Source organism: Crocodylus siamensis, chromosome 11, assembly GCF_052110815.1.
Source record: "Crocodylus siamensis isolate JL-2025a chromosome 11, ASM5211081v1, whole genome shotgun sequence".
NCBI lineage: Eukaryota > Metazoa > Chordata > Crocodylia > Crocodylidae > Crocodylus > Crocodylus siamensis.
Window position 1 is genome coordinate 29166012 of NC_143405.1, and position 26346 is coordinate 29192357.

Here is a 26346-nt window from a genome sequence, read left to right on the forward strand (position 1 = left end):
GGGCTGCTTCAAGCAGCAGTGCCCAGGTTGTAGCTTGGGCCTCCGGGTGGAGGCTGACGGGAAATGGGGCGGGGCCGGACCTCGCTGCTTCCGGCCAGCTCAGCGCCCGCTCTCCGGAGCAGGGTTCGCGGCGCCGCGGCTGTGGTGACACGGGGTGGGCGATCTTCGGCGTCCGCTGCTCCCGACGCCTCGCGACCCTCCAGCTCTCAAGCCGGGGCTTCCATCTCCGCAGGCCCCTTTCCCCCGCAGGCCGGATCTGGGGCCGTGTCGTCCCCGCGGGACGGGCCCAGCGGCAGCTCTGTGGACGAGGCGCGTGTCGCTGCCGCCATGCTGGACCTGCTGCGCTCCGTCCCCACGCAGATGGTAAGGGCGGCTCTGACCGCGGGCTTCGCCCGAGCCACTTCCTGGGACAGGCAGGACTGCGGCTCCCTTCGCTCGTCCCGCCGGGCGCGGCTGGTGCGCGTCCCGAGCCGGCGGAGACGCGCGTTGCGGTGACTGATTGCGCGCCCTGCCGACACAGATGCTCCAACATTTGTAGCCTCGGCCCCTGGAGCAAGTGTCTCTGCTGGCAGCAACAAAGCGCCCCCTTCCCTTCCTCCCTCCCGCGGCCTTGAACCTGGGGAGAGCGCCAAGAGCTGGGGAGCGACGCAAAGCACTCAGTAGTTACACTTGCGAAAGGGCGGGGTCTATGGCAGTGTAAACATGTCACTGCCTGCGGGCTGCTTACGGATTTGATGAGTGCAGCTGGGAGGCAGGGGTGAAAAACTGGCCTCACTTGAAAGCTGGACAGGCTTTTCAGTAATGGCATTGCTTGGGAATGGGGTGGAATTATACAGGGGCCTGTGGTGTTTGGTGCCTACAGAAATCTTTGCTCCTATAGGCAAGTGGTCTAAATCAGGGCTGTCCAATTGGTAGATATGCCTGCAGGCTGTGAGTGGTTAATTTGCAGCCCCCCAGGTTCTGCCAAGCACCCCTTCCTTCCCCTCCCCCCCATCATTCTGACTGCAGCAGCATCCAGTCTCCATCAGCCTCCTCCCTCCTTAGGCTCTGCTGTGTGCATGTGCCTGAGGGTGCAGAGCATGTACATTACAGCACAGCCCACTTGCTAAGGGAGCCTGTGGTCCAGCATACCCAAATGCTGTGCAGTGACGGAGCCTATGCTGGAGGGATGGGATGGGGCCCCCACTGCACAGTAGGGGTAGGTATGCAATATGTGGTTCCACTGGTGCATCCTGGACAGTGTGCAGCCCCCAGTCCCTTAGAAGTTAGACAGCCCTGGTCTAAATTATTTAAGTCTGGTATACTGATCTTCAGAATTTACTGGAGACTCAAACTGCTTTGACCTCTTTTTCTTTAGGGTGCTCCCCTTCCCACCACACAATTAGAACAATATTTTGAAACAAATAATTTTATGTAATATTTTGTATTCTAGAAACTATTTTTTATTGTAAATAGTCAAATAATGTTTTTCATCTGCAGATGTGTGGGGGGAGTCCTGTGGAGGACACATTTCACTTTTAACGTATAAAGCTACTTTTTGTAAAAATCTAACACTATTTTGCTGTACATACAAAATGACAATTTAGTATAACAACAAAAAATGTAATGTTCTATCACTTCAAAAAACCAAAACCTTTCCTGATGCTTACAGATCTGTGACTTTGGGATTTTATTCTCATATTATTAATACTGAAGATGGTCTACACTGTGGTTCCATGGGGGGACTAATATGTTCTTGGGGATGCAGGAGACACTAGGCAGTAAATTAAGGGGTATTTTCTTGTTTTCATATGAAGCTGTAAAGAGCCAAATATTAGTTAAAACTACCTTTCAGTCTGATTTTATATTCTACACTTCGCGTTCTGTGGCCAGGGCAGCTCTGTCTTACTGATTCTTGCATTCTTTCTGAATAGCACTGAATAGTGGATATATGTGCATAAGTAATGCTAACTGCTAATGCATTTTTCCCCATAGGACTACAAGGGTCAAAAATTAGCAGAACAGATTTTTCAAGGAATCATTCTCGTCTCTGCAGTAAGTATAGTGGAACCCATGGCAGGTGACACACAAGTTTGTAAGACACCTTCTAAAAATAAATCAGATTTGGATCTGACTCATTTCTTCAAGCAGGTGTTTTGAAGCTTGAAACAAAGCAGACAAGATGTCTTAAGTCTTTAAATGTTCTTAATGAGACTTAAGAAAACCAATGGTTTGAAAAAAAAAGATAGTTTGTTCAGAATAGATTTAGACTTCATTTAAATTGTGTGGGACTGGTTCTGAATCTGGAGTTCCAATTTAATTCAAAGTCTAATTCCTTTACCCTGATGATACCCAAAATGAAAGAGAAGAGGGGGATATGTTCACTCTACAGATACTTGGGTAAACAGCAGAGGGAGGAAAACTAAGCTTGAGTACAGTGTTGGTGCAAGAACAAAAAGGGGTAAAATAATATAATTTAGATTAATAATAAGGTTTCTAGCCATTAAGAGGAAGGAGTGAGACTGGGATGTTTATTAATAGGTTTCTTGATCTACCATTGCTAACTGAAGCATGCTCAGACTACGGAAATGATTTTGTTACATAGTTGCCTTTGAAAGTAAAGGACTGGACTCTGACTAACAGATGGGTCTTTTCAGTACCAATCTTCATTCTCAAATAGCAATGCTAATTATTGACATTTTAGTAACATGTCTAATTGCTATGAGTTAGTTTTGGTTGTATCTCCTGAAGCTTACAAGAACCACTCTGTTGGCTAAAAAGACACCCAGAATAAAATAGTATTCATGATGTAGGTAAAGCCTTGAAATATTTGGTGATGAGTTCCACTGATTTGACCAGGCTTTTACAGTATAAGCTCTGAAGTGAATATATCATATTTTCTTGCATAGAACTCCTTGTCCTGGGTATAACTGTAAACTGCATCAGACTGCTGGAGGGCCTGGTGGCAAAGTGGTGGGGCTGCCCGTGATGGGGATAGCTCCTGTAAAATACCACAATGTTGCAAGATCCAGAGCAAGGTTGAGTATAGGGTGCCTAGCCTGCACTGCCTTGTGGGTATGCCTTGGCTGGAGACAGGCTAAGGAATATCACCTTGACAGTAATGCACCCTTGCTGAGGCATTAGGCAGCCAGCAGCAGCAGCTTTTATGTGTTGCTCTCTAGCAGAAGCTACAACCATTGTGGCACTGAATGTCTGGACTTGGTTTGGCTTTTGGACTCTGTCTCATTGATCCAAAGGCAGGGGGTGGTAGGCCTTGTACACCTAGGCAAAAATATGGTGGAATGGAAGCTGTCCGTGTCGAAGGTTTTGGTGTAGTAGTTACAAGACTCCATACAAACATATTAATCGGGCATCAAACTAGACCTCTTATCTATATACTGGGATCCAGAGTTGCTCTGTAAATATCCAGAGTTGCCCCATTGCCTGTTCACATAGAACCTACACCTTTTTCACAGCCTCTGCCGCCTCCCCTTAAACAAGCGGCTGAAAATCTGGGTGCATACTGTATGTGAAGAAATCTGTAATAGCAGTTAGCTGCCAGCCATGGCAGAGAGCAGTGAGCAGGGCAGTAGCTCTAGGAATCCCCTGGGGAACCCACAACCACAGGGTAGTTGCGGGGATTTGTCCGTGGCTGGATACAGCAGCCCTGGTCAGAGAGCAGACAGCCTGTCCTTGGCTGGGCTGTCACTTGGCCTGTGATAGCTCCAGTCAGAGAACAGGTTGCCTGTCCCTGGCAGAGCTGTTTCTGGCTCACAGCAACTCTGATGAGAAAGCAGGCAGCCTGTCTGTATCTGGCTACACTGCTGCTGGTTCACAGAAACCCCAATCAGAGCAGGCAGCCTGTTCTGCAGAAGCAGCTGGCAGACAGTGAAATTGCTCTAAGACAGCTTGACTAGCGGAACATCAAGAACATTAAAAATGAAAGACTTGTTAACACCTCCTCTGAAGAACAATGAGGAGAACAACTGACTCCCTCAGGTGCCTGAAGAGTAATGCCACAGCTGCTGTACTGTGGAGCAGGAATCAAAACAGGATGCTTCCCTTCCAGTCAGAAAAGCAGCTTCCCCACTTGAGGGGCTGATATGGGGGGGGAGGGGGAAGATGTAGGTTGTATGCAAGAAAATATGGTATACAGATACATTATACAAAACGTCATTGGTTAAATGGTGATCTTAAAATGAAGACTGCGTGTGCTGACTTTCATTTGCCTCTTTTCCTTTGAAAAAATAAAGGATTCCAACATGAGTAGAAAGACTAAGTATGTGTTTTGTGCAATTTGAGTTCTTTTAATAGAAAACATAACTGATAAATGTAAAATGTGTTTAAAATTTCTTGCATTTGTAGGCAAATCTTTTAAAATGCCCAGCATTGAAAATATATAAACAGTGGAACTATTAAATCCTCTGAAGTAGGAAGTTAGTTTTCTAACCTCCACAAATTAAGATTTCAAGATCTAGTTAACATTGTCCACTCTCGCCCTTTCAAAAAATACAAGAACTCAGTAGCCTAGCTAAATAGAACATAGTAGACAGCCTGGATTCCTGGCCAGCATTAGTTTGCAGACCCAAACCTGTGCCAACTAATTCTCTTTAGAAAAACAGTACTATTTCACATCATTTCCCCAATATTTCATTTATGATAACTACAGACTCTTTTTAAGACAGTTTTAAGTACCTTTTTTCCATACTGGCTAGAAACTAGCCACCAAAAATTCACCAAAAAGCAGTTTCCTTTCCTTTACAAGAATCTAAATAAATAGCAAAATTGTCCTCATTTTGTCCATGCAAACTCTGCTTCACTGTTTACAAGTTTATTTTCCATGTTGTATATGTTGCCCATTTTCCTACTGCATTCATGAAATGATCATTTTACTTTTTATAAATACACTTGGCAACAGATAGTGGGTATTCATGGTTTTAGAACAGAATGGGAAATATTGAGAATGAGCTTTATGCAGAAGTGTTAGCAAGTGTCCTGACTTGCTAACATTCAGTACTTTTTAAGAAATCTTGCATTTTCATTTTTTGTGCCTGTGATCACTTCCCGTATTAATCTTTTTTGTTCAGGAAACGACTTTTGAAGTTTTAATTTTTTTTTTCCCTATAGGTAATCGGCTTTATCTATGGTTACATCACTGAACAATTTGGTTGGACTGTTTATATAGTTATGGTTGGATTTGCTTTATCTTGTCTGGTAAGGATTTATTTCTACTTTGAATACCACTGTCAAAAAATGCATTAATGAAATACTAAAAACTGTTTCTCAGTTGAAATGGTGCTTTTAGATAGGGAATTTTAAGTAGCGACTAGAGGAGCAGAAGGTATGTAGATACAATACAAACGTCACAATATACTTGAAATCTAACCCACAGAATTAATGCTTTATTCTTTTTTGGTTTGTAGTTCCTCTTACCTTAGCCTTGTTTCTTATTTTTTAAGAGAAGTCTAAGTGTCTCTTGAAAAGATTATACTAGAGTTTGTTTGTTGCCATTAAACTCCTATGAATTAAACCTTCAGTCTCGATCTAGCCTGCAGCAACATGTGATAGAGTGGATGGGGTAAGGGGAAAGGAGAGAATCAGTAGCATACTCTGGAGGTATTTTCTGCCCTGTGCTGTGCATTCCTCTACTGCATGGCACTAACCCCCTCCCCAATGCCCCAGTCCTCTTCATCCTGCACCCTCTTTACTCCAGCGTCCGCTTACACTTGTCACCAAACTCACTGCTCTCCATTGTCTTTGGCCACAAGAACTGGCAGCAGTAGTGGGTGTACCAGGCACAGAACAGGGAGGGCTGGAATGCCATGGCCCTTGCTTGTGAAAAATGTTAATATTTGGCCAGATTTCAATGGGGATTTTGGCCATTTTTGTTTCGGCAGACCCTTGTTTTATGTATCAGTAAAAACCGAGGCATGACTTTCTTCATAGAAATCTCTGCCTAAGCTGCATATTCACAGAGCATATTTTTCACAAATGGACTTTGAAACCCAGGAAAACCCCACCATTCTTTACCACCTCCCCTGTGGAAGATGAAGCTTCTTTTCTACCGGGGAGAGCTTTTACAATCTTTGAATTCTTCTTTGCCTGACAAAGGGTGCTTAAACCTGAAAGCTTGCAAAGAGACTTTTTTGCTACTATATAGTTGCTCTAATAAAACATTGCCTGTACCCCAAGTGTTTTGTCTGCCTTAACCTGTAGAATTTCTCTATTATAAGAGAACTATAAATTGTGTATAGCATTTAGCTGGCTTTCTGGTTCATTTATAATTTAAGTTGTTTTTTCATTTAAGTTAACGCTTCCTCCATGGCCTATGTATCGTCGCAATCCTCTAAAATGGCTACCTGTCCAGGAATTGGGACCAGAAGATAAGAAGCCAGCAGACAGAAAACCAAAAAGGCATCCTAAGTAATATGAACCTTGATGATGTAACAATGCAGTAGTTTCCTTCATTAAACATGTCTAAGAAATTCTTGTTTTGATACCCTTTTTTGCTTGGTGCTTTTTAACCTGTTTTGAGTAGGGGTGGACTAGATAACCTTCTGAAATCCCTTCCAACCCTAATTTTCTTTGACTTCTACCTCAAGGAACACTAAGTTTGATGTTAAGAGAAATACACACATCACTTCTGATTATGTTTTTAATAATCTCCCTGGAGAATGAAATGGGGGAGGAGGTAAGTGGGGTTTCAATTTGAAAGTACACTTCAGGTTTCTTTTAAAGCAGGGGTGGGCAATTATTTTGGCTGGAGGACCACTTAACAAGTTTTGGCAAGCTGTCAAGGGCTGCACATGCACAATCTTCCAGAATATATCATTAGGAAAACTTGGATTAAAAAACCAAATCATTAGCTAAAAATCATACATCTTCTATAACATTAACTTTATTTCAAAAAATAACTTTTGTCCCGATTTTAGCATAATAGCTCAAAATAGCCTCACTGTAGGTGTGCATGGAGCTGCCAGCACACTAGGCTACTGATCATTAATCTCTACTTGCAGTCTTTTGCATCCTCTGATTGAATGTTCAGATCTTGTGTATCTTTTCTGATATAGCCTTTTCACTGCAGTCTTGGCTGTCCTGTTGCCTTGCTGTTGGTTGGGGTCATATTCTCACACAGTAGTCTTCTGGTCCTGCCTCATACACTTTGAGTTAGCTTGAGGTTTTGTTGTATCCCACTGTTGTCATTTCTTACCTTATCTTTCAGATTGACTTTCAGAATCTGTTTCAACATGCCCATCTCTACTCTTAACAGTACAATAGAAATGAACATTTAGATCCAGATAGTTCACAACCCACTCAATTCACAGTGAGGTATCAAATTAAGAATCAGATGCTCAGCTGTCTGCTGCAGCTTTCTATCAAGTGCTTCTCCATTTAGATGGTGCTAATTAGCAGTTCTACCCAGCTGTTTGCTCTGGCTCTGCATACCTCCAGATACTTTGTAAATCCTTCCTTTTACAAGGCTGTGTAGATGTGCATGCGTTTCTTAGTGCCTGCTCCCCCTCCACACCAAAAAAAAAAAAAAAAGTATCTGAATTCTACTGCATCTCTTCCTTTCTTCTCAGCTCAGAATTTTGCCACGTCTCGTCACTGATTTTTATATCTATCGTGTACAAGCTGACTTTCAGTCTCATTGCATCTTTTTATTACCAACACTCCCAAACACGTCTCCATTTTTTTCCCAGTTGCAGCAGAAAAAATGGTCGGGCTGAGACCAGTGGTCGTGGTCTGTAGTTCAGTAGTTTTTTTCCAGCAGTGGCAGAAGTGGATGCTATAGGAGGAGAAAGCAGTGAGTACTGGATATCTTTAGTGACCTATCCCCTATATCCAGTGGTTCCCAAACTTCTTTTTCTGTGACCCGCTGCTGGGAGCAGAGTGCACTAGTGGTGGTGGCCAGGGGGGGTAGGAGAGCTCCTGGCACACGGCAGGGCTTGTCTTGCGTGTGCCACTGCTGGCATTGCCCCTGTGACCCTCATTTGGGTCTGTGACCCCAGGTTGGGAACCGCTGCCCTATACAGTACCCTCCCTAGCATCTACCACTGTTGGTTAGAGATGCAACATGAATCATCTCCAACCATTCTGTTCAATAGCCATCAATAGAGCTATCATCCTTGAATTTCTCTCATCTTTTTGAACCTGGTTGTACTATCTGCTTCTACCACCTCCTTGTGGCAACGAATTCCACAAGTTGACTATGCATCATGTCAAAAAGTATTTTCTCTTGTTAGGTTTAAACCCGCCTCTTGCTAACTTCAGTAAGTGCTGCCTAGTTCTAATATTCTAAGACCTGATGAACAATAGTTGTCCCTACCCTTTGTGATCTCATAGATCTCTTTCATATTCTTCCTTCAGACTTCTGTTTTCCAAACTGAAGTTCCTAGCCTTTTTTAGTCTCTTCTGGTATGGCAACTGCTCCATGCCCCTTATTTTGATTACCCTTCTCTGTACCTTTTCTAATTCTACTGCATTCTTTTTGAGATGTGGGAACCAGAAGTGCACAGTTTTCAAGATGTGAGCACACCATAGATTTGTATAATGGCATGATAATATTCTCCATTTTGTTTTTCATTCCATTCTTCTGATGCCTAACCGTACTGGCTTTTCTTTGTCACTGCTGCACATTGAGGTGACAGTTTTAGAGAACCATCTACAATGACACCAAGGTTTCTTTCCTGAGTCACACCAGGTAGTTCAGAACCCAGCATTTTGTAATTTTGTATATGTTGAAGTTATTTATCACCTTGTGCATTATCTTGCACTTGTTGACATTGAAGTTCATCTGCCATTTTTTTTGCCCAATCACTTGGCTTAGTGAGATCTTTCTGTAGCTTTCCTCCATCAGCTTTGGACTTGATTATCTGGCATAATTTCATGTCACCTGCAAGCCTGCAGATTTCACTGTGTGCCCATATACAAGTCATTAATTATCTTCTCTTCTATGCTTCATTTTCCCCTTCTACACATAGTTAATGTGGTGGAGCCACACAACTGCTTTATCATAGACTCTTGCCAGATCCTCATCCTGGGTACATGGGTGTACTGCACATGTGAGGAGGTAGTCAGCAGTCTGTGATGCATCACGGTGCAGGTCATTGGAAGTGTTGAACAAAGCTGGCCCCAGCATAGATCCTTGTGGGACCCTATTTTTGACCTCCCTTAATTAGCCCAACAATTTGAAGTAGTAGTTTTATGTCAGCAAAATATATAAGTACCCAAAGTGGAATTGAGCAAGTTGTCACCTCTGCTTCTGCAAAAAGTTCTGTTTAGCATGTACTGTCAACCAAGCATCCTTTGCTATATTAAACACAATTTTGCTCTTTTTAGTTTACGCATCAGTTATAAGGAGTATCATTCTTCAGCGTTTTTCCACGTACATAAGTCATAAATAGTTACATAGGACAATTTTTTTTTCTGAAAATGGAAAGGAAACAGGACATTTTTCAAAATGATACATTTATTTTAGAAAATTCAGATTATCTAACTATTCCTCAAAAATAATTTACAAGCCTCCAAAACACAAATGCAACATGTTCTAGCATCACACGTTTATATATAACAAAAATATAAAAAAAAAAAAACTTGTAACAAAGCAGGTTGGCATATGAGAGAAGACATTAAATACACAAATTATTTTAACGTGCCTAGTTTTAATAATTTTTTCACTAAAAGGAATAAATACTGAAATTTGTTTTCCTTGGGAGAGAAGGTAGAGCCTGGACTCTAATGAAAAAAAACAAACAAACCCAGGAGTTCAATCTGTGGAGTGTGCCTATTTTATTTGGGATTTTTTTAATAATGTAGCATATAGACATAAGACAGTGTTCTGAAATTAATTTTATGGCTACAGAAATCATAAATCAGCTGTCCATTAGAGCTGCGCAAAGCTTTGGATCATAATTTGGATTTGGAAATGATTTGGAGGCTGGATCTATGAATCCAAATTGAATCGCTGGAAGCTGGAGGCTTTCTGAATCGATTTGGCCATAGGGTATTATGAGGAATCAACGAAATATCTATAACTTTGTCTTTTGGCTGATTCAGGTGAAACCGGCAGGGATGGTAGCCTCTGCTGAGACCATGACGCATGCCAAGTTTCAAGGTGATAGGTTCAGTGGGTTTTGGGAAATTGCACCTCAAAGTTCTGAAAGCAAAACTCATGTCACATGTATGTGTGTGTATATGTCATGGGGTGAAAACTGTAGGGATGGTAGCTCTTGCTGAGGCCACAAAGCCTGCCAAGTTTCAAGGAGATAGGTACAGGGGTTTGGGAGAACTGCACCTCAAGCTGTGGACAAGCAAAACTTGTGACATGGGTGACACTGTGTGTGTTAAAGCGCATCAGGGTGAAAGCTGCAGTGATGGTAGCCCCTGCTGAAGCCACGAAGTCTGCCAGCTGTTAAGGAGATAGGTGTAGGGGCTTCTGGGGCCCTGCACCTCTAGCTGCTGACAGGCAAAACTCATGACATGGGTGCTTGTGCAACTGTCTCACTCTTCGGGCACGGGGTGGAGGGGGACGACACTACTGCAGGCCTGGCTGCTAAGCTACTGTGTTACCAATCAATCTTGATTCACTCGGGGACCAGCTCAATACACAGTAGCTAGCTACCAGATAATGAGTTAAGGGGCAAGGATTAACACCTACAAAACCACAGACTAAGGAGAGGAAAGCATCAATACAGAGCCGGGAACTGCTTCTGCCTGAAGACACAGACAGTCAGTTGCACAAGCATCCGTGTCACGAGTTTTGCTTGTCAGCAGCTAGGGGTGCAGGGCCCCAGAATCCCCCTGCACTCATCTCCTTAACAGCTGGTAGGCTTCATGGCCTCAGCAGGTGCTAGCAGACCTGCAGCTTTCACCCTGCTGCATCTTAACACATACACACAGTGTCACCTATGTCATAAGCTTTGCTTTCAGGAATTTGAGGTGCAGTTTCCCAGAAACCCCTGCACCTATCACCTTGGTACATGTCATGCTCGCAGCAGAGACTACCATCCCTGCAAGTTTCATTTGAATCACCTAACAGACAACAAAGTTATAGATATTTCATTGATTCCCCATTATACGTTATGGCTGAATCTCTGAATCAGCTCTGAATCGAATCTCTGGCATCTAAATTGAATAATTCCCTATCCACACAGGCCTACTGTTTATACCATATTGAATTTTTTCATTTAAAACTTTCAGAAATATTTAAATGTATTGGTATATACTACACAACATTCTACACTGGCAGTACCACCATGTAGCTTCACTTATGTACAGTCAATTGGTGTGGTTTAGTTAGCTGCAATCTCATGCTACCCTATTACTGTAAGAAATTTAAACTAACCCCCACCTAAAAAACACTTCCATTTAGTTAAAATATTTTACACAGAAAATTTAGTACATGCACCATTTCTGGGAACAATTTCATATTTATAAAAATCATTCTGTAAAGTATAAGGAAACTTTAATTAAAAAATAAATCCAAATTTATAACAATTCTCTCTCTTCTGTAGAGAATGTAATGCCCAGTTTCACAGTATTAAGAGCAATATGACTATTACTAGTCCTATACACTGTCCAGTTCATCTCCTTACCAAGAAAAGGAAAGTCTAAGGATAAAAAATAAGTATTATAACTATAAGTTAATCTGTGTAGTATATAATGATCCAGCCTACCCAACACTCAAACTAGATAATCTTTTCTCTAAGAAAACTACAAAAGACATTCACCTGGTCAAAATTTTACATTATCTTCAAGAAACTTTAGATGGCGAGCCTTCACACTGTAACCGGTATACTTCTCTCCCATGTGCTCCCGCAACTGTAACTAGAACAAAAACAGTATAAGTCCGTTGTTTTAATTTACTCCCCATTTGGTCCCCCCACACACATGCTTCTCCTAAGAAAATTTACACTGAGGATGCCATTCAGTTTGATCAGTTGAAAGGGAGGACAAATAAATGAAACATACAAATGGTCTTAGCTGAAACTAAGGACTATTTAAAAATGATCTGGGTTGAACATTTCAGAAGAGATGTGTGCTATATAAAGAGCAGTACACAAGCTTTTTTGTTAGCTTATCTATGCAGCACTTCAGTTGTAATCAAGTTTTGCAGCAAACAACTGGAAATCTGACCAGCTATGCATACAGTATGAGGGCATAGTCTAAGGCTCAGAGGTAGTACTACGGGGCAGATGGTAGGGCTCTGCAGTCAGCATCTTTGACACCCCTGATGTATACATTTTAGAAATACTAGGAGGTAGATTTATATATTTGGGTATTTTTATTGATTTCAATGAAAACTGTACATGGCCTCTGAAAGCACATTTGGGCATTTCAAAATGGAAGTTCATTGGTGAAATGCCAGTTAATTGACATTTCTCTAATAAACTTCCACTTTAGAATGGCCAAATGCTGTCTTCAAAATGCACATATTCAAAACTCTTGTATCTTCTACAAGAATGAAGACAATGGTGAAGTTGATTCGTATTATTTACAGAGCCCTCCTGTCTGCTCCCTCCAAAATTACACAAATAAGACTATGCTAATAAGGGTAGGGAACCCCCCCCCGAAATGGATGCCATAAGTCCCAGTCATAATGTGGCCTTGCACTGCAAGTTGCCCCATACGTTTTCTGTCAGTTCTTAAGACTTGTTAGAAATACACTGAAAATGATGGCAATCGATACTCAGTCATAAACACTCTTGTGCCTTTATAATTAAGCATCTATGTATGAATAACAAATAAATCCTGTACAATACAACTCAGTTCTCTCAGACATGCTGTTAAATAAGTGTTTGGTCGAATATGTTCATCATAGCAGGAAACGTTAAGTATACCTCAAAAGACTGAAATGTGCTTATTAAATTTAAAACAACAAAAAGCTGTATGTAGTCAGTCATTCATCAGATTGCAAAAACGTTTCCTAATTTGAATGGTATAACTTGCCTGTTACAAGCAATACGATCTTTCCATATACTGCTCAACTGTTGCATTACTTCACAAGTGTCTATGATACAGCCCACAGGGCCCTATTATCGGGGCCAATATGCTGCCCATGGATCTCAGACTGAACCCACATGCATTGCACACTTGACTGGCCCCATAGGGTCAACATGGGAATGTACACTGAATGCAGCCTCACGCCACTCACCCAGGACCTGTGCCACTCATCTGGCCCACAGGGTCTGATGGAGTTTGACGCACCATGTTACTTGATTAACCAAGCCTAGGTTCCCCCGCCCAGTCTCAATTTAAATGGCAAGTCAAAATGTGTTAAAAGCTAATGTGCAACTAACCAGGTAAAATGTAATTGGATAGATGCACAAAATTGTCCTGGGGAAAAGCATGCAAATAACCAAAATACACAATACAGTGGACTCTATTATTTATATGGCATAATTATCAATCTCAAAATGGTCTCAAAATCAAAGCCAACTTTTCCAACAATTCAGAATGAACTAAAATTAAGGTTGCAACGTCTGCTTTCAATAGACATGACTATGGCCTAATTCTGCAAACAGATAAGCGCATACATGTCTTTTCAGGGGCAGGGTCTATGTTGTTAGATCAGTTTCTTAAAATATAAAAATGAAATGCTCATTTAGACAGCATGGAAGGAAAAAAACAGATTTAGTGGACTGCAGCATTAGGGGAAGGAAGAAAATTCACCTCTCTCTTCAGTTCATCTTCTTCCTCCATGATATCATATACTTTCTCTAGAAGTTTCACTCCAAGTCCTTGCACCACATCAGACCTCAAGATTTCAACCACTCTCTTAATCTTTTTAGGACCAGATAAGGCATCTTTTAAAAAAAAAAGTAAAGTAGTTCATTTTAACAGGCTTTCCAGAGGTTGGAATATGGGCTAATCAATACCAAGGACTCCACGGGGGAGGTAGTTTGGGATTGTGGAACAAGTATGTTAGCTGGGTGATCACCAGTAACACAGTAACCCTACTGGAAGAATACGCAGGTGCAAAGTCCACATGAATCCAGTTTGCAGGATGAAGGCCTCAGAGCATAAAATAATAATGTACGTCCTGCAGGTATGTTTGGAAGGGTCTCTTTACAATCACAGTTAGAAAACATACTTTTGGGGAAAAAAAGGTAGTTTGGAGTGGCAGTTCCATGTCAAAGGGTAGATCCTACAACTAAAATCCTTAAGTGCATTTCAATCATTTTATACTTAAAAAAGGAATTAAAAAATACAATAATTACTGTACTGAAAAAACAGCACTGGTAGCAATAATGCCATCCACCAACATACTTCAGGACATGAAGCATTAATATTAGTGTATGCTGGGATACATTACACTAGGAGCCAGAGTACAGAGATGGGTAGCTATTCTGGGTTGGCTGTTCACAGCAGATGCTATCATATGGCCTTGCTACTAGATGAGGGCATGTAACAGCCTGTCTGGATTGAGCAAATGGTTACTCCAGGATGGAAACAGATCTTACACACACAGGAGTAGTTTTACCTCTTGTTTTTATCAAGGTAATTCTGTACCACATTAGATTACGTTACACTAGTGTAAGTATTTACATCATCTGTCCACTTCTTATTTATACCAACATAAACTAGTCTTCCTTTCAAGCCTCAGTGGCCTTTCAACCTCCCCATGACAGTAATTTTATGATAGTTCATTTCCTAATGGAAACTGCGGTAAGAGCATGCTAAGTCTTGACTTTGGCTATTGAAATAACCTAAAAATAATATTGTCACTACTGACACAAGCTAGATTTAAGCCAGTGATTTGTTTTCAGTGTCCTAAATTTCTTCATTAATGAACAAATGCAAATAAAAGATCTGATTGAGCCAAATGTGATTTTTAGTGTGAATTTCATTGATGTGTCAACCAAACATTCAATGGTAGTTTCTATTTACAAGGTGCCAGCAGTAAATTTCAGAGCCAGTGATATCACTGTTTTATAAATCTAAAAGGTAGTTACTATGAAAAACAAAGCAGACCAAAAATGTCACTTTTACTCAAGAGGCAAGGATTTTTTAGTACTGTATCTTTTACTGAACCAACTGCATTGTTGGGATCAAACATCTTTATCAGTTTTTTTCTCATTTGATGTGAGCCAGCATAACACTGAAACTGAGCTTTGCCCCTTACCAGAGTTAAATGTGTAATTAAAAAACAATGGAAAACACTAGAATTAAGCATTTGTTTTGGTGAGGGGCAAAAGAGTAGAATTCAATGTGCTTTCCAATATTATGTTGGCTATTTAAAAACATGCAAAACCAGGACAAGCAAAATTTAGATCAACAGACCGCAGGTTTAGCTTTTTTACTCATCCTTTGGCTTGTAAACTGATTTGATATTATATGGAGTCAGTCATACAACACCATTTCTACTGTCACCTTTCAGAATATAACCACTCAGTAAGAGGTCTGAATTTGAAAGATGGCTTCTAACTTTGAATTTGAAATTAGCCCTATTTCTGTAATGAGATGCATAATGAACTTCTGCACCCACTTAAAGCCCTCAGGTTTAAATATTGGGTCCTACCCATGATCAAGAAGTGTTATGAAATACTATTTTGACATTTAAAAACATACTGAAATCTTTAAACTTTGATTTTCAATTTTGAACAGTTCATTTTAAGAAGTCCATAGCCTGGCTCACAGGTCGATGAATAACTCTCAGACCATCTCTCCCCTCTATTTACATTTGGAAAGATTACCTCACCTGCTGGCAGCTACAGCAATCGCTTACACTACCAGTAAGTGCTCTGTTGACCACTGATGGTCAGTGGACCTTGTCAGAGCTATTCTTTTTTAAAGTATGAACAGAACTACTAACCTGAAGGAAACTCTTCAAATCTGAATTCCTCTGGTTCATTAGATGCTTTTCCACACAGGATAAGAGTGTCCCTGTATTTCTTTTGAAACTTGAATTCTGATTCAGGGGTTGGGATTAAGGGGTGTTCACAGTTCTCTTTAGAGTCCATTTTCAGGGTCCAAGTCATAAGCTGAACCAAATCGTCCATTTCATTTGTATTTTTTTTCCTAGAACATAAAACAAAGCCTAATTCAAGGCCCAGGCTTCAGTTCACAATTATTGTGAGCTTTCAGAAACTTGGTATCTATAGGTAGGGATCTCTGTAAATCATGGAAAAAGTGCCCCCTGCAGCAAGCAGCTCCTTTAATTTTTTTTTGATTTTGCCACTTGACCTCCTTGGCCCTGCCATTATTGTTGATTGCCAGGGAAGGAAGAACTGATATTTTAAATACACCATGGTTTTTGCTTCCTCTCTGGTCAGCAGCAAGTGATGGGGCCACCAGTGCCCCTTCGCTGATCACCGGCAAGGAGGCAAAAGCTGTGGCATATTTAAAACCACAGTTTTTGCTTCCCCAGTGAGCAGTATGGCTGACAGGGCTATCCACCTATTGGGTGGGGGTGGGGGGAGGAGGAGGAGCAAGCAGTGAAATGAAAAAAAATTAAAGGAGCTGCTATGGAGAGCACTTCCTCCATGATTTAGAGATCCCTATGTGTAGGTGCTATTATATTTGGGGAGGGGCAGGGGGGAGTGGGAAGAACAGTTTTTTTGCTACACAGCTCCATTGGTAGGCATCTTAGTTTAGACAGGGCATCAATTTCATCTATCTGTTACTCTGACCTAATCTAAACAACAGTGATTAACAATCAAGTCAGCCACATTAGCTTAATCTACACTGGTACTATGGCAAAAAAATGCAAAGAAAGATGTAAGGAAGACAAGATTCTTAATAAACGCTTCAATCTTGTTCCCATTTGAAGGGAAACCATGCTAGCACCTTTGCAACTAATAGTTGCTTTCGTACTGGTAAATGGATTTCATAGTAAACCATTTGCTATGCCTTTGGTTTCGGTGAATTACACACACACCAGTAAGTTATACAGGGCAGGTTGAAAATAATTGGGTCAGAGAGGCCAATGATCAAATGTTCAAAACGGATTTGATTCAGGATGTATGCATCAACTATGAAAATACATTTCTAGTTTTCCACATCAAATCAAAGCAGTAAAAAGTACTAGATACTGGAAACAAATGACTACTGGATGACTGTAGGCAAGAGAAGACATTTACCCTGCTTTGAAATCTCCATCTGACTTATCTGTGGAGCTTGTGGAAGAGCTCATCTCATCATCAGATAGGCAATGGGTTATTTTTTTTTTCTATCATAGACAAGATAAAACAAATAAATTACTTTGTAGAATTACAGTCAGACCAACATGGCTGTTGCCTAGATCCCTGAAATATGGAAGATACTATATTTTGCCATTTGAAATAGAATCTTCAAAATGTGAGAAGAGGAAAAAAGCCAAATTCCAACAACCAGGACTAATTTTTAACATTGATTTTGTGCCCCCCTTCCCCTCAGCTGGCTGACATCTTATACCTAGAGGTAAACAATCTGCTTTTGTTCCCTGCAACCCTCTTAAATCTGCATTCCTGCAGAACAGCTTTCTAAAGACTGGCTTTTTTTCATACCCAAAAGATTCCTGACCATTTTTCATATCTCTCACCATGTTTTATTTTATTTTTTTTGGCCTGAGGAAGGATGTATGTGTCAGAAAGCTTTCAAATAAACTTTTTTTGCAACTATTTAGTTGGTCTAATAAAAAGATATTGCCTCTACCCAAAGGCTTCACCTGCCTTTTGCGCTCAGATCAAACACAGCTACTGCCTAGATCTTTTGTATAATTAAGTAATCAGTTAAACTAGGTTGTATTAAAGCAGTTGTACAATAACACACAGGTTCTTTGAACTATGGAAGAAAACAATTTTCATCAAGTATAACTTACTAAATAAGATTTAACTGGGCAAGTAAATTGTAATGGACATTTACAAGTTAAGACCAAGAGTTGTAATATGTTTGTCAAAGCACATACACGTGCTAATTTAATTAGCATATTAAAACTGTCACTTCTATTTAAAATGGAATGATTCACTAAGTATTTTACACAGCCTGTTTCAAGTTCTTTAATTTGGGCATATTGATAAATTCTCAGGCAATGCATTTTAAACTACATTATAAGAGCAATTATTGTTGGACTACAAGGTATCCAGTCTTTATACACATATTTTTATTCTGTCCAGTAACTTCAGTATTCCCTAACATTTTCTAGGTGGCTTCAACCTAAATTTCACATATGCATCTACACAATTCAGTGAGTTCAATTTTTAATACAATATGCAAAAAAACTGCATATCATTAGCATATATGTGCCATAAGCAAAATCTAATTTTTCTTGATTTGCAAGTACAGAGGTTTTTTCAAGCTAAGTGTTATTGACATTGTAAAGTTTAAAAATTAACGATTATTACTTTTTGTCAGCACATAACCATACACGTTTTGCCAAAAGCATGATGAACTTTGGGTGTACCCTTTCAAATGATAGACTTTTCATTCTATACCTAATTTTTTTACTTTCTTCACGTGTGGGATTATTTTTCTCCTTTTTTTTTTAAATGTAGTTTTGGCAAAATGAGTTTCAGACAAAATCAGGAAGTAGCCCAATTTAAGTGCATGAATGAACAAAGCTATTTTTTGCAACTAACAGAATGAGACTGAAGTCCCATTTATCTACATTCAAGGCATATCCCAGGAAGAGGCAGCACATGCTTCTATCATGTTGCTCCCCAGTCGAACATTACCAGCTCCATCTTTGTGCCCATTCAATCCTTCATTTCTGATGAATAAGAGTGAAAATGTGTCAGTTGTGATTGGCTAAATCAGTTTAATTCTGGTGTCAAATATGAGGTAAGCTATTGCAGCAACTGTAACTCATAACTTTTGGGAGGCAAGAGCTTCAGAATAGCTGTGTAGTTTTATTGGCTATGTGTTCTACAGTAAATAATTTTTGTGTTACAAGTTCCTCAGTTCATTTTGTTTCTCACACGGGCCTGTATTCAAATATTTAAAAAGCAGATAACCCCAGTTTACCTGAGAAATAGTGGACTCTGATGAGGACTGCGAAACTTTAATATGATTTTCCACATGTAATTTTGCTTCAGCTACTGCATTACGTGATGTTCGTTTTGCGTCAGACACTGAAAGAATGACAAACTTTTTAACAGTATTTATTTGTTTACATTTATTTTGAATTATTTCTATGGCTCATGAAAGGAAATGCTAAAACCTGGCAGAACATAGCACTGGGAAGTAATCTGTTTTTCTAAACAGAAGAAAACACTTCTAACTGAAAAAATGCATTTCCTCCTTTTCCCACATATTTCAGATACAAGTTGCCACCATGCATAATACAGAATGAGCCCTAGAAAAATAGTTATGCTAAATAAAAACTCCTATTAACACTAAAAGTACATCTCAAGGAATCTCTTGGGGGGGGGGGGGAATATACTAAAAAGCAGATTGTAGTTCTCCACAGAACATAAGGCTCTGCATGTAAAAGAGTCAACATGCAATACAAGTTACCAGAAGGAAACATCTCTTCCTGTGACTGTTTTAGTCTCCTCCTCTCTCTTGCTGACAAGGGTCGATCCTTTAAAATAAATCAAATGAACATTTATGTGGTAATCACAGTGTTTTTTGCAGTATGCAGCATGTGAAACAAAAATCCTTCATCCTAATGCCTCTGGAAAAAGATGGCTATTAACTAGGGCTCTCAACTTGTTTAGCATGGATTGTATTAATTTCCCCATAGTATTCAACGAGCCCTGCATGAGAAGAGCCTCCAACAGCTTCTCATAACTGTTTCAGTTATGAGAAGGAATCTATCATTTAAAAAGGCAGAACTTCAGTCAGGGAGGATAGCTACAATTATGTCTTTTTCCCCTACCTCACTATGCACATGGTTGTGGAGAAAACCGCTCAGAAGAAACCAACAAAACTTGCATATAAAATGTTTAGTACCAACCTCTAAAATAAACATCTGACTGTTTTTAGAGCTATTTACAGAATCTGAGACTTCAGCAACATGTTGATTTGCATGGCTTTGGGTAATCTTCACATCCACATCTGGTGGAGAGGGCAGAGGCTGAGAAGCAATTGCACTGAACTTAGAGAGAAACAGTATATGGTCACAGTCTTCTCTCTCAACAAATTTAAAAAAATCTATGAAATCTAGAAGTCGAAGCACAAGTTTGTGAGGAAAGGACTCAATCCAATCTCTTGGGTTTCATTCCAGGTTCTATCAGAGGACACAAAATGAAGTGAATACATTTTCAACTCCATCCCTGTCCCTTGTTCCTTACCTACTTTAATATCCTCCCACCTCCCTCTTTGGCCATGTTGAGTTAATATCCATTCAAAAGAACAAAAATACACTTACCAAAGTCAATAGTTTCACATTTTGTTATGAATCCATTTATATGAACATTTAGGAAATTAGATTATTCATGAACCATGTTCTATTTTAAACATGATCTTTTTGAAAGGGTCTAAAAAGCATTATACATGTTATAGGATAGGAAGAGGCTAAAATAGCAGAATGGTGTCAATTTTAAGCTGCTTTCATTCACTTGCACCTTTTCCAAACAAATGTCAGCTAGTTCCTTTTTCTTCTTTCGCCGCTGCCGTGAGAGGGAGGGTTCACTGGCAGAACTATGAGGCTTTAAGTGAGAAGTGATTTTTTCCTGAGCTCCTCCTGGTTTTCCATGAACAACTTCATCCTAAGAAGTAGAACCCCACCCCCAAGTGTTTAACATGTATTTTTTTTACTTCTAATGTACACACAACTTTTACAAGTCTCTATATCATCATTCAATTTTAGCATTTAAGCAACAAAATAAAAGTACCTTAACAAAGTGTGAGATCTGTTACAATGAATGGGAGTTCTGAATCACTATTAGGGTGGTGGAACAGAACACACTAGTATATTTTCTTAGATTCATAGATTGTTAGGGGCTGGAAGGGACCTCACAAATCATTAGGTCCAGCCCCCCCCCCGCTCTAAGCAGGAAGACAGCTGGGGTCAAGTGACCCCATTGAGGTGACTGTCCAGTCTCCTCTTGAAAACCATCACAGTAGGTGACTGCTCCACCTCTGGAGGGAGTTTATTTCAGTCTGGACAACCTAACTGTGAAGGAGGTTTTCCTGGTATTAAGCCTGAAGTGGCCTTCCAAGAGTTCACATCCATCAGTCCTGGTCTTCCCCAGGGGTGCCCTGGTGAACAGTTGTTCACTGAGCTCTTGATGCACTCCTCTGATACAGCAGTAAACCACTATCAAGTTTCCTCTCAACCTTCTCTTCTTTAGGATAAAGAGGCCCAGGGCCCTCAGCCTTTCCTCATATGGCTTGCCTTACAAGTCCCTGATCGTACAGGTGGCTCTTCTCTGGACTCCCTCAAGTTCTTCCATGTCCTTACTGAAGTGCCTTAGGTGGCGCTTATGTGCAGCAAATTTGAACTGCTTTCTAAAAAACCCCGATGTCCGATGTCCAACAATTACACTTTGAAAATATTTGTCTAAGCCTTAAAAAAATTACCTGCTCAATTTGCTTTTGGTCTCCTGAGATGGTCTGCATGAGCTTCAAAATATTGTGACTCTCATCTATGACTCCAACAGGCAACTTTTTAGAATCCCCACTTTCAGCTTCCAAACCTGGATTTATGTTTTGTTGCAGTCCACTGTCCTCAGTCTGTGGGCCACTAAGTTTTACTTTAATTTCTGCATCACTAGGAATACTTAAATTGCCCATTTTATTATCTTGCACTGAACAGTCATTCTTACAGTTCCTTGTTTCAGACAGCAAAATATCAATATCCACTTTGCTCAATGTTGCTATGGAAGCTCTTTTGTTGTTCATTTCATTTTTTATTGGGGTTTTTTCAGGCTCAGCTGCTGTTTTCTCCGAGTGACAAATGTCAACAGCTTTATCTTTGATTAAATGCTTTTCTTCATTCTATAATTAAAAAAAAAAAAAAAAAGTAATTACCCTCTCAGTTTTTTCCATAACAGATTTATCAGAAATGTTCTAGGCATCTAAACTAGTCACAAATGTATTGAATAATACAAAAGTTGTAATGAAAATTATCACGTACAATTTTAAGCTTTAATACATCATGTAATAGGACACTGGTCCCAGATCCTGTTATGGTCCATGCACGCTAGCCAGACTGGAGCTCGCCCAGAGATTTACCTTGGGACTCTTGGCACTGTAACTGCCTGGATGTTGGCAGGGGCCAATCTGGGTGGCAGGCAAATACATGCAACAAAAGCCAGCTCCCATTGGCTCCTCGGAGTTCCACCAGAGGTTCAAAGGGATGGCTGCCACACTTGCTCATCCTTGGAGAGAGGAAGGCATGGGAAGTTTAAGTACTGTGTAAACTGGAGCCAGAGCCGAACCCAGAGCCGGTGCCAGGGCTGGGGCTAGAGCTGGGGCCAGTGATTGAGATGAGACCAGCGAAGACAGGGTAAGCTTTCCTCAGAAGATAGGTGAATGCACCAATAAGCTGGCAGGCTATAAAATTATTAATTGATAAAGCATAAGAGGATCAGCAATTGAGTTAAGGTCCCAGTGGGGAATGGACTATTAAAATGTTGAATTATAAGGATCATTGATTAAGTTGATAAGCCGGTGAGCAATAGACTAATCATTAAAAGTTAAAGACGATAACTTATTGAGTTAATAAACAGATATATGACAGACGATTAATTGAGGAATCACGGGATTTATAAAATTAAAAGCGATAAGCCAGGGAGCCATAAATTAGTAAAAAGGAATCTTAACCACAGGTACTTTGGAGACCAAGGGTTTTCATAGATTTCATAGACACTAGGGCTGGAACAGACCTTGGAAGATCATTGAGTCCAGCCCCCTGCCCAAAGGGCAGGAAGTCAGCTGGGGTCATAGGATCCCAGCAAGATAAGCATCCAGTTTACTCTTGAAGGTGTTCAATGTAGGTGCTTGAAAAACCTCCAATGGCAGGTTATTCCAGACCCCGGGGGCTTGGACAGTAAAGAAATTCTTCCTTATGTCCAGCCTGAAACTGTCTTGCAGTAGTTTATAACCATTTGACCTCGTCATCCCCTGGGGCGCTCTGGTGAACAAACATTCCCCCAGATCTTGGTGGTCACCCCTGTTAAACTGATAGGTAGCCATCAGATCACCCCTAACCCTGCGCTGTTCCAGGCTAAAGAGCCTCATAGCTCTCAGCCTGTCATTGTAAGGTCTGTTTTCCTGACATCTGATCATGTGCGTGGCTCTTCTCTGGACTCCCTCAAGCTTCTCCACATCATTTTTGATTTCTGGGGTCCAAAACTAGCCACAGTACTCCAGCTGCAGCTACTAATAATAAGTAGACTTAGGAACCCAAGAGGGCAGGCCTGAGGACGCAGAGTACAGGTAGATGTGATAAGACTTTAACCAACATCCAGCTGAGAGTGGCAAGATGCAGGGTGTAGGGGAGGAGGAACCCTGTGAAGAAAATCTTTGTCTTTGCATCATACTGCTGATTTTGGATAACTCCTCATATCTCCTTTTCTTCTATTAACTATTGAAAATGTGGAAGTATGGCAGGTGAGTGGGAAGTGATCTAGAAGTGGAGGCGTGAGCCACCGAGACATCCCTGGACACACCCGCTTACAGTGGTGCATTGGCTGGGAAACTTAGAATGAAGCCGATCTTGGGAAAGAGAGCCATTTAATGAGACGTACATAAACCCACCAACAGGAACAGGGGGGAACCCCAAGAACTGGCAACAAGCCTGTGGACTAGTGATACAGTTGTTTTATGGACAGCAAACAAACGGAGGAGCTGGTGAGCGTACGGTCCCAGCAGGCTGAGGCCCACATCATGCTACTGAATAGACAATGGGAGCTGAGTGGAGGGGGAAAAAAAGAGGCACAACAAGCCATGGTGACCTGGGCCACTGAAAGGGTCAGAGTACCATAGATGATAGCAGACAATGATGTTGAAGCATACTTAAGAGGCCTTCAAGAGAGTCACACTGGCTGCTGGTTGGGACTAAAACCGGTAGGCCAGTCAGTTAGGCCCAGCTCAGGCAGCTTATAGGGACCTGTCCAGAGCCTAGGTGAATGACTATCAAGAAGTAAAGAATGCCATACTGTACCAACTTGAGAGTGCACCAGAATGTTATCACAACGGTTGTGTGTCAAGAAGCAATGGGAAGACAAATGGCCAAGGATACTGAGGGACTTAATTGAGAGATGGGTTCAACCAGAGGGGAAGACCGTGCCGGAGGTGTTAAACCTACACCCCACTAAAGCAATTCCTTCCCGATTTGGAGGTCATACAAAAGTGGATCTGGAAGCAGCAGCCTCAGATGGTGGAAGAGACTCTCCACCTCACTGAGGCTTTATGGGCACTGAAGGGGAGGCTTATTGGGAGACTAAGAGACAGGACCTGGCATCCAGAAAACTGGAAATGCCTCTAAGCCAGTTCCATCTGTTTAGAGGCTTGGGGACCTGAGAAATTGTGTGCTATTGATGCAGAGGCCTTGGGCATATGGCCTGTAACTGTCCATGGAAAATGCAGGAAGGATGCCCCTGGAAAGGACTACACCACAACCAGGGTGAAAAATCCCCAAAGAGTCCATATGAAGAAAGAATGGATTGCAGCTTTGGGTGGCAAATGGGACCAACCAGAGTACCAAGACCAATGGTTGATGCTAAAATAGGAGCCCTAATAATACTTCCTGTGGTGGATTCTGGGTGTCCACAGGCTACAATAACGGATGAATTGCCTGTGGCAGGCCAGTAGGGGGGGGCTCTTGCGTTTAGCCACCCACCTCACTACACCCGACTGACCCCCTTCCTGGAGCACATCCGCAAGCCTTGGGGTAATACCACCACCACCCAGGTTCTGGACTGATCTTGGCCCTGTGCTCCCTGGGAAACACAGGCCTAGTAGTCCTTGAGGGGTAATTGACCCACTGCAAGAACCTGGGGTGCTTTCCTCAGTCTGAATTACAATGTCTCCCTTAGTTAGCTGAACCAAGGGGACCCCCAAGGCATAATCTAGACCCTCTCCCAATAAGTCTTCCATGCTAGGTACAGAGGAGAACTTTATTGGTTACAAGGAGTAGGTTTGGAATAGGGTACAGGGTAGAGCAGTGTCAGGGAAATACATTAGAGCAAACAGTGGCATGGTAGCCTTTGATCATGTATCTGAGTTACTGCAAGCTATATATCTAGTTAGATCTCAAGTGGCTTACTCACAAGTATCATCCAGAAGCAGGTGGAGATTCCCTCTGGAGGCAAGCAAATTACTGAATATGAGTTTCGAGAAAGAGAGAGCGTTTTAGATGGTCCAGGTTCTCTGAGAGTTTTCATCATGGCTGCTGCCCCGCTTCCTGGGCAGTCCTTAACTTATATAGACCATATGATCTCATTTACATAATTCAACAAAGGCCAGCAGTTGCTGGCTGCCAGCCAACCAATTTGAAATGCATCACTGGTTGCCAGGTAGATTAGCAGCGTCTCTAGCCCCTTCTCAGTCATGACGTTGCTTAGAATAATAGGGAGTTTAAGCCCCCACCCAAGTGTGTGAGACCAGTCATGTAGGCAGAGGGAGCAGGTTTCCCCCTCACTCAGGAATGTATCCAGCTCAGGTTACAACTCAGGGTTACCTGAAGCTGATGGGGTCAGGGGTGTTTGCCCTCTGCAGTGACCATGGTAACCAAATTATCACATTGATCATCCACCTGAATACAGAGTTTGGGGAGAGATAGAGATGGCATTCTGCCACAGCCTCCACAGATGGGTAAAGAAGATACCATGGTCAGCATGGTATGCATGCACAGGGCAACTTACACATATGCCCCCCCACCCCAAAGTGGGTAATGTTGACTGTAATGGGCAAAATGGAAAAAGTAGCAGTGGTTTAGCACAGAGGCTGCTGTGCCCCATGTTTTGGAGGCAGGACTGGCCTCACTTTCACGAGGTGATAGATCAAGCCCTGGGGCACAGGGCTGTGCATATATGGAAGAAGACAACCCAGGAGACCCAGAAAGAGGGCCTGACTGGGGATGAACCAGCCTCTGGAATAAAGGAAAAGCAGCAACAGGAGAGGTTAATGGAGAGGGTCAATTCTGGGAAGAACAAGCCAGAGAAACCACTTTTTGCCATGTTTATAAGATGGGGATAGTGAAGCAAGACAGGGAGGCACTGTGCACAGAACTGATGGCAACTTACCAGCACTTTGAGCTAAGACAAGATATGCTTCATTGGAACAGAGATGCAAAGGTGCTGGTGCCCCAGAAGTATAGAGAAGCTTTATTGCACATTGCTCATATACTCATGCTGGTGGGGAGGGGGAGGTATTTGGGTAGAGATAAGATGGAGTCCCATTTAATGCAGCAGGTATATTGGCCCAGTATACCCAAGAAGGTGGAACACTTCTGCTGAGCATGCCCAGCTTTTCAGCTGGCCTCAGATGTTACCC

At 41.5% G+C, this 26346-nt stretch overlaps 2 protein-coding genes across 7 annotated transcripts in view; one reads left to right on the forward strand and one right to left on the reverse strand.

Annotated features, from left to right (window-relative positions):
- The first annotated feature begins 44 nt into the window (after window positions 1–44).
- On the forward strand, window positions 45–6464 carry SPCS1 (signal peptidase complex subunit 1). The gene is made up of 4 exons (XM_090022357.1): window positions 45–363; window positions 1975–2034; window positions 5107–5193; window positions 6287–6464. Exons 1-4 carry the CDS (start codon window positions 64–66, stop codon window positions 6404–6406), a joined length of 567 nt encoding a protein of 188 aa, XP_089878483.1. The 5' UTR covers window positions 45–63; the 3' UTR covers window positions 6407–6464.
- A 5247-nt stretch (window positions 6465–11711) lies between these two features.
- The window catches only part of NEK4 (NIMA related kinase 4), a 51406-nt gene continuing 36771 nt past the window's right edge, over window positions 11712–26346 (reverse strand). For 2 of the 6 annotated variants that reach the window (XM_090022345.1, XM_090022350.1), the window contains exons 7-15: window positions 21427–21843; window positions 20469–20612; window positions 19859–19999; window positions 19417–19483; window positions 18925–19031; window positions 17064–17152; window positions 15797–16002; window positions 13654–13787; window positions 11712–11808 (exon numbers count right to left, since the gene is read on the reverse strand). In XM_090022345.1, the coding sequence (XP_089878471.1) occupies window positions 11716–11808; window positions 13654–13787; window positions 15797–16002; window positions 17064–17152; window positions 18925–19031; window positions 19417–19483; window positions 19859–19999; window positions 20469–20612; window positions 21427–21843 (1398 nt within the window). In that variant the 3' untranslated portion in view covers window positions 11712–11715. The remainder of the gene's footprint in view (window positions 11809–13653; window positions 13788–15796; window positions 16003–17063; window positions 17153–18924; window positions 19032–19416; window positions 19484–19858; window positions 20000–20468; window positions 20613–21426; window positions 21844–26346) is intronic. The other 4 variants (XM_090022348.1, XM_090022347.1, XM_090022349.1 and 1 more) reach the window with 4 other exon arrangements.

What these genes read in the sequence shown, in the direction of transcription:
- SPCS1 (XM_090022357.1), top strand. Translation starts at nt 64, where the DNA reads ATGGGGCGGGGCCGGACCTCGCTGCTTCCGGCCAGCTCAGCGCCCGCT. An exon ending in GAATCATTCTCGTCTCTGCA is followed by an intron (nt 2,035 to 5,106) that starts GTAAGTATAGTG and finishes TTTTCCCTATAG; the next exon opens with GTAATCGGCTTTATCTATGG. An exon ending in GATTTGCTTTATCTTGTCTG is followed by an intron (nt 5,194 to 6,286) that starts GTAAGGATTTAT and finishes TTTTCATTTAAG; the next exon opens with TTAACGCTTCCTCCATGGCC.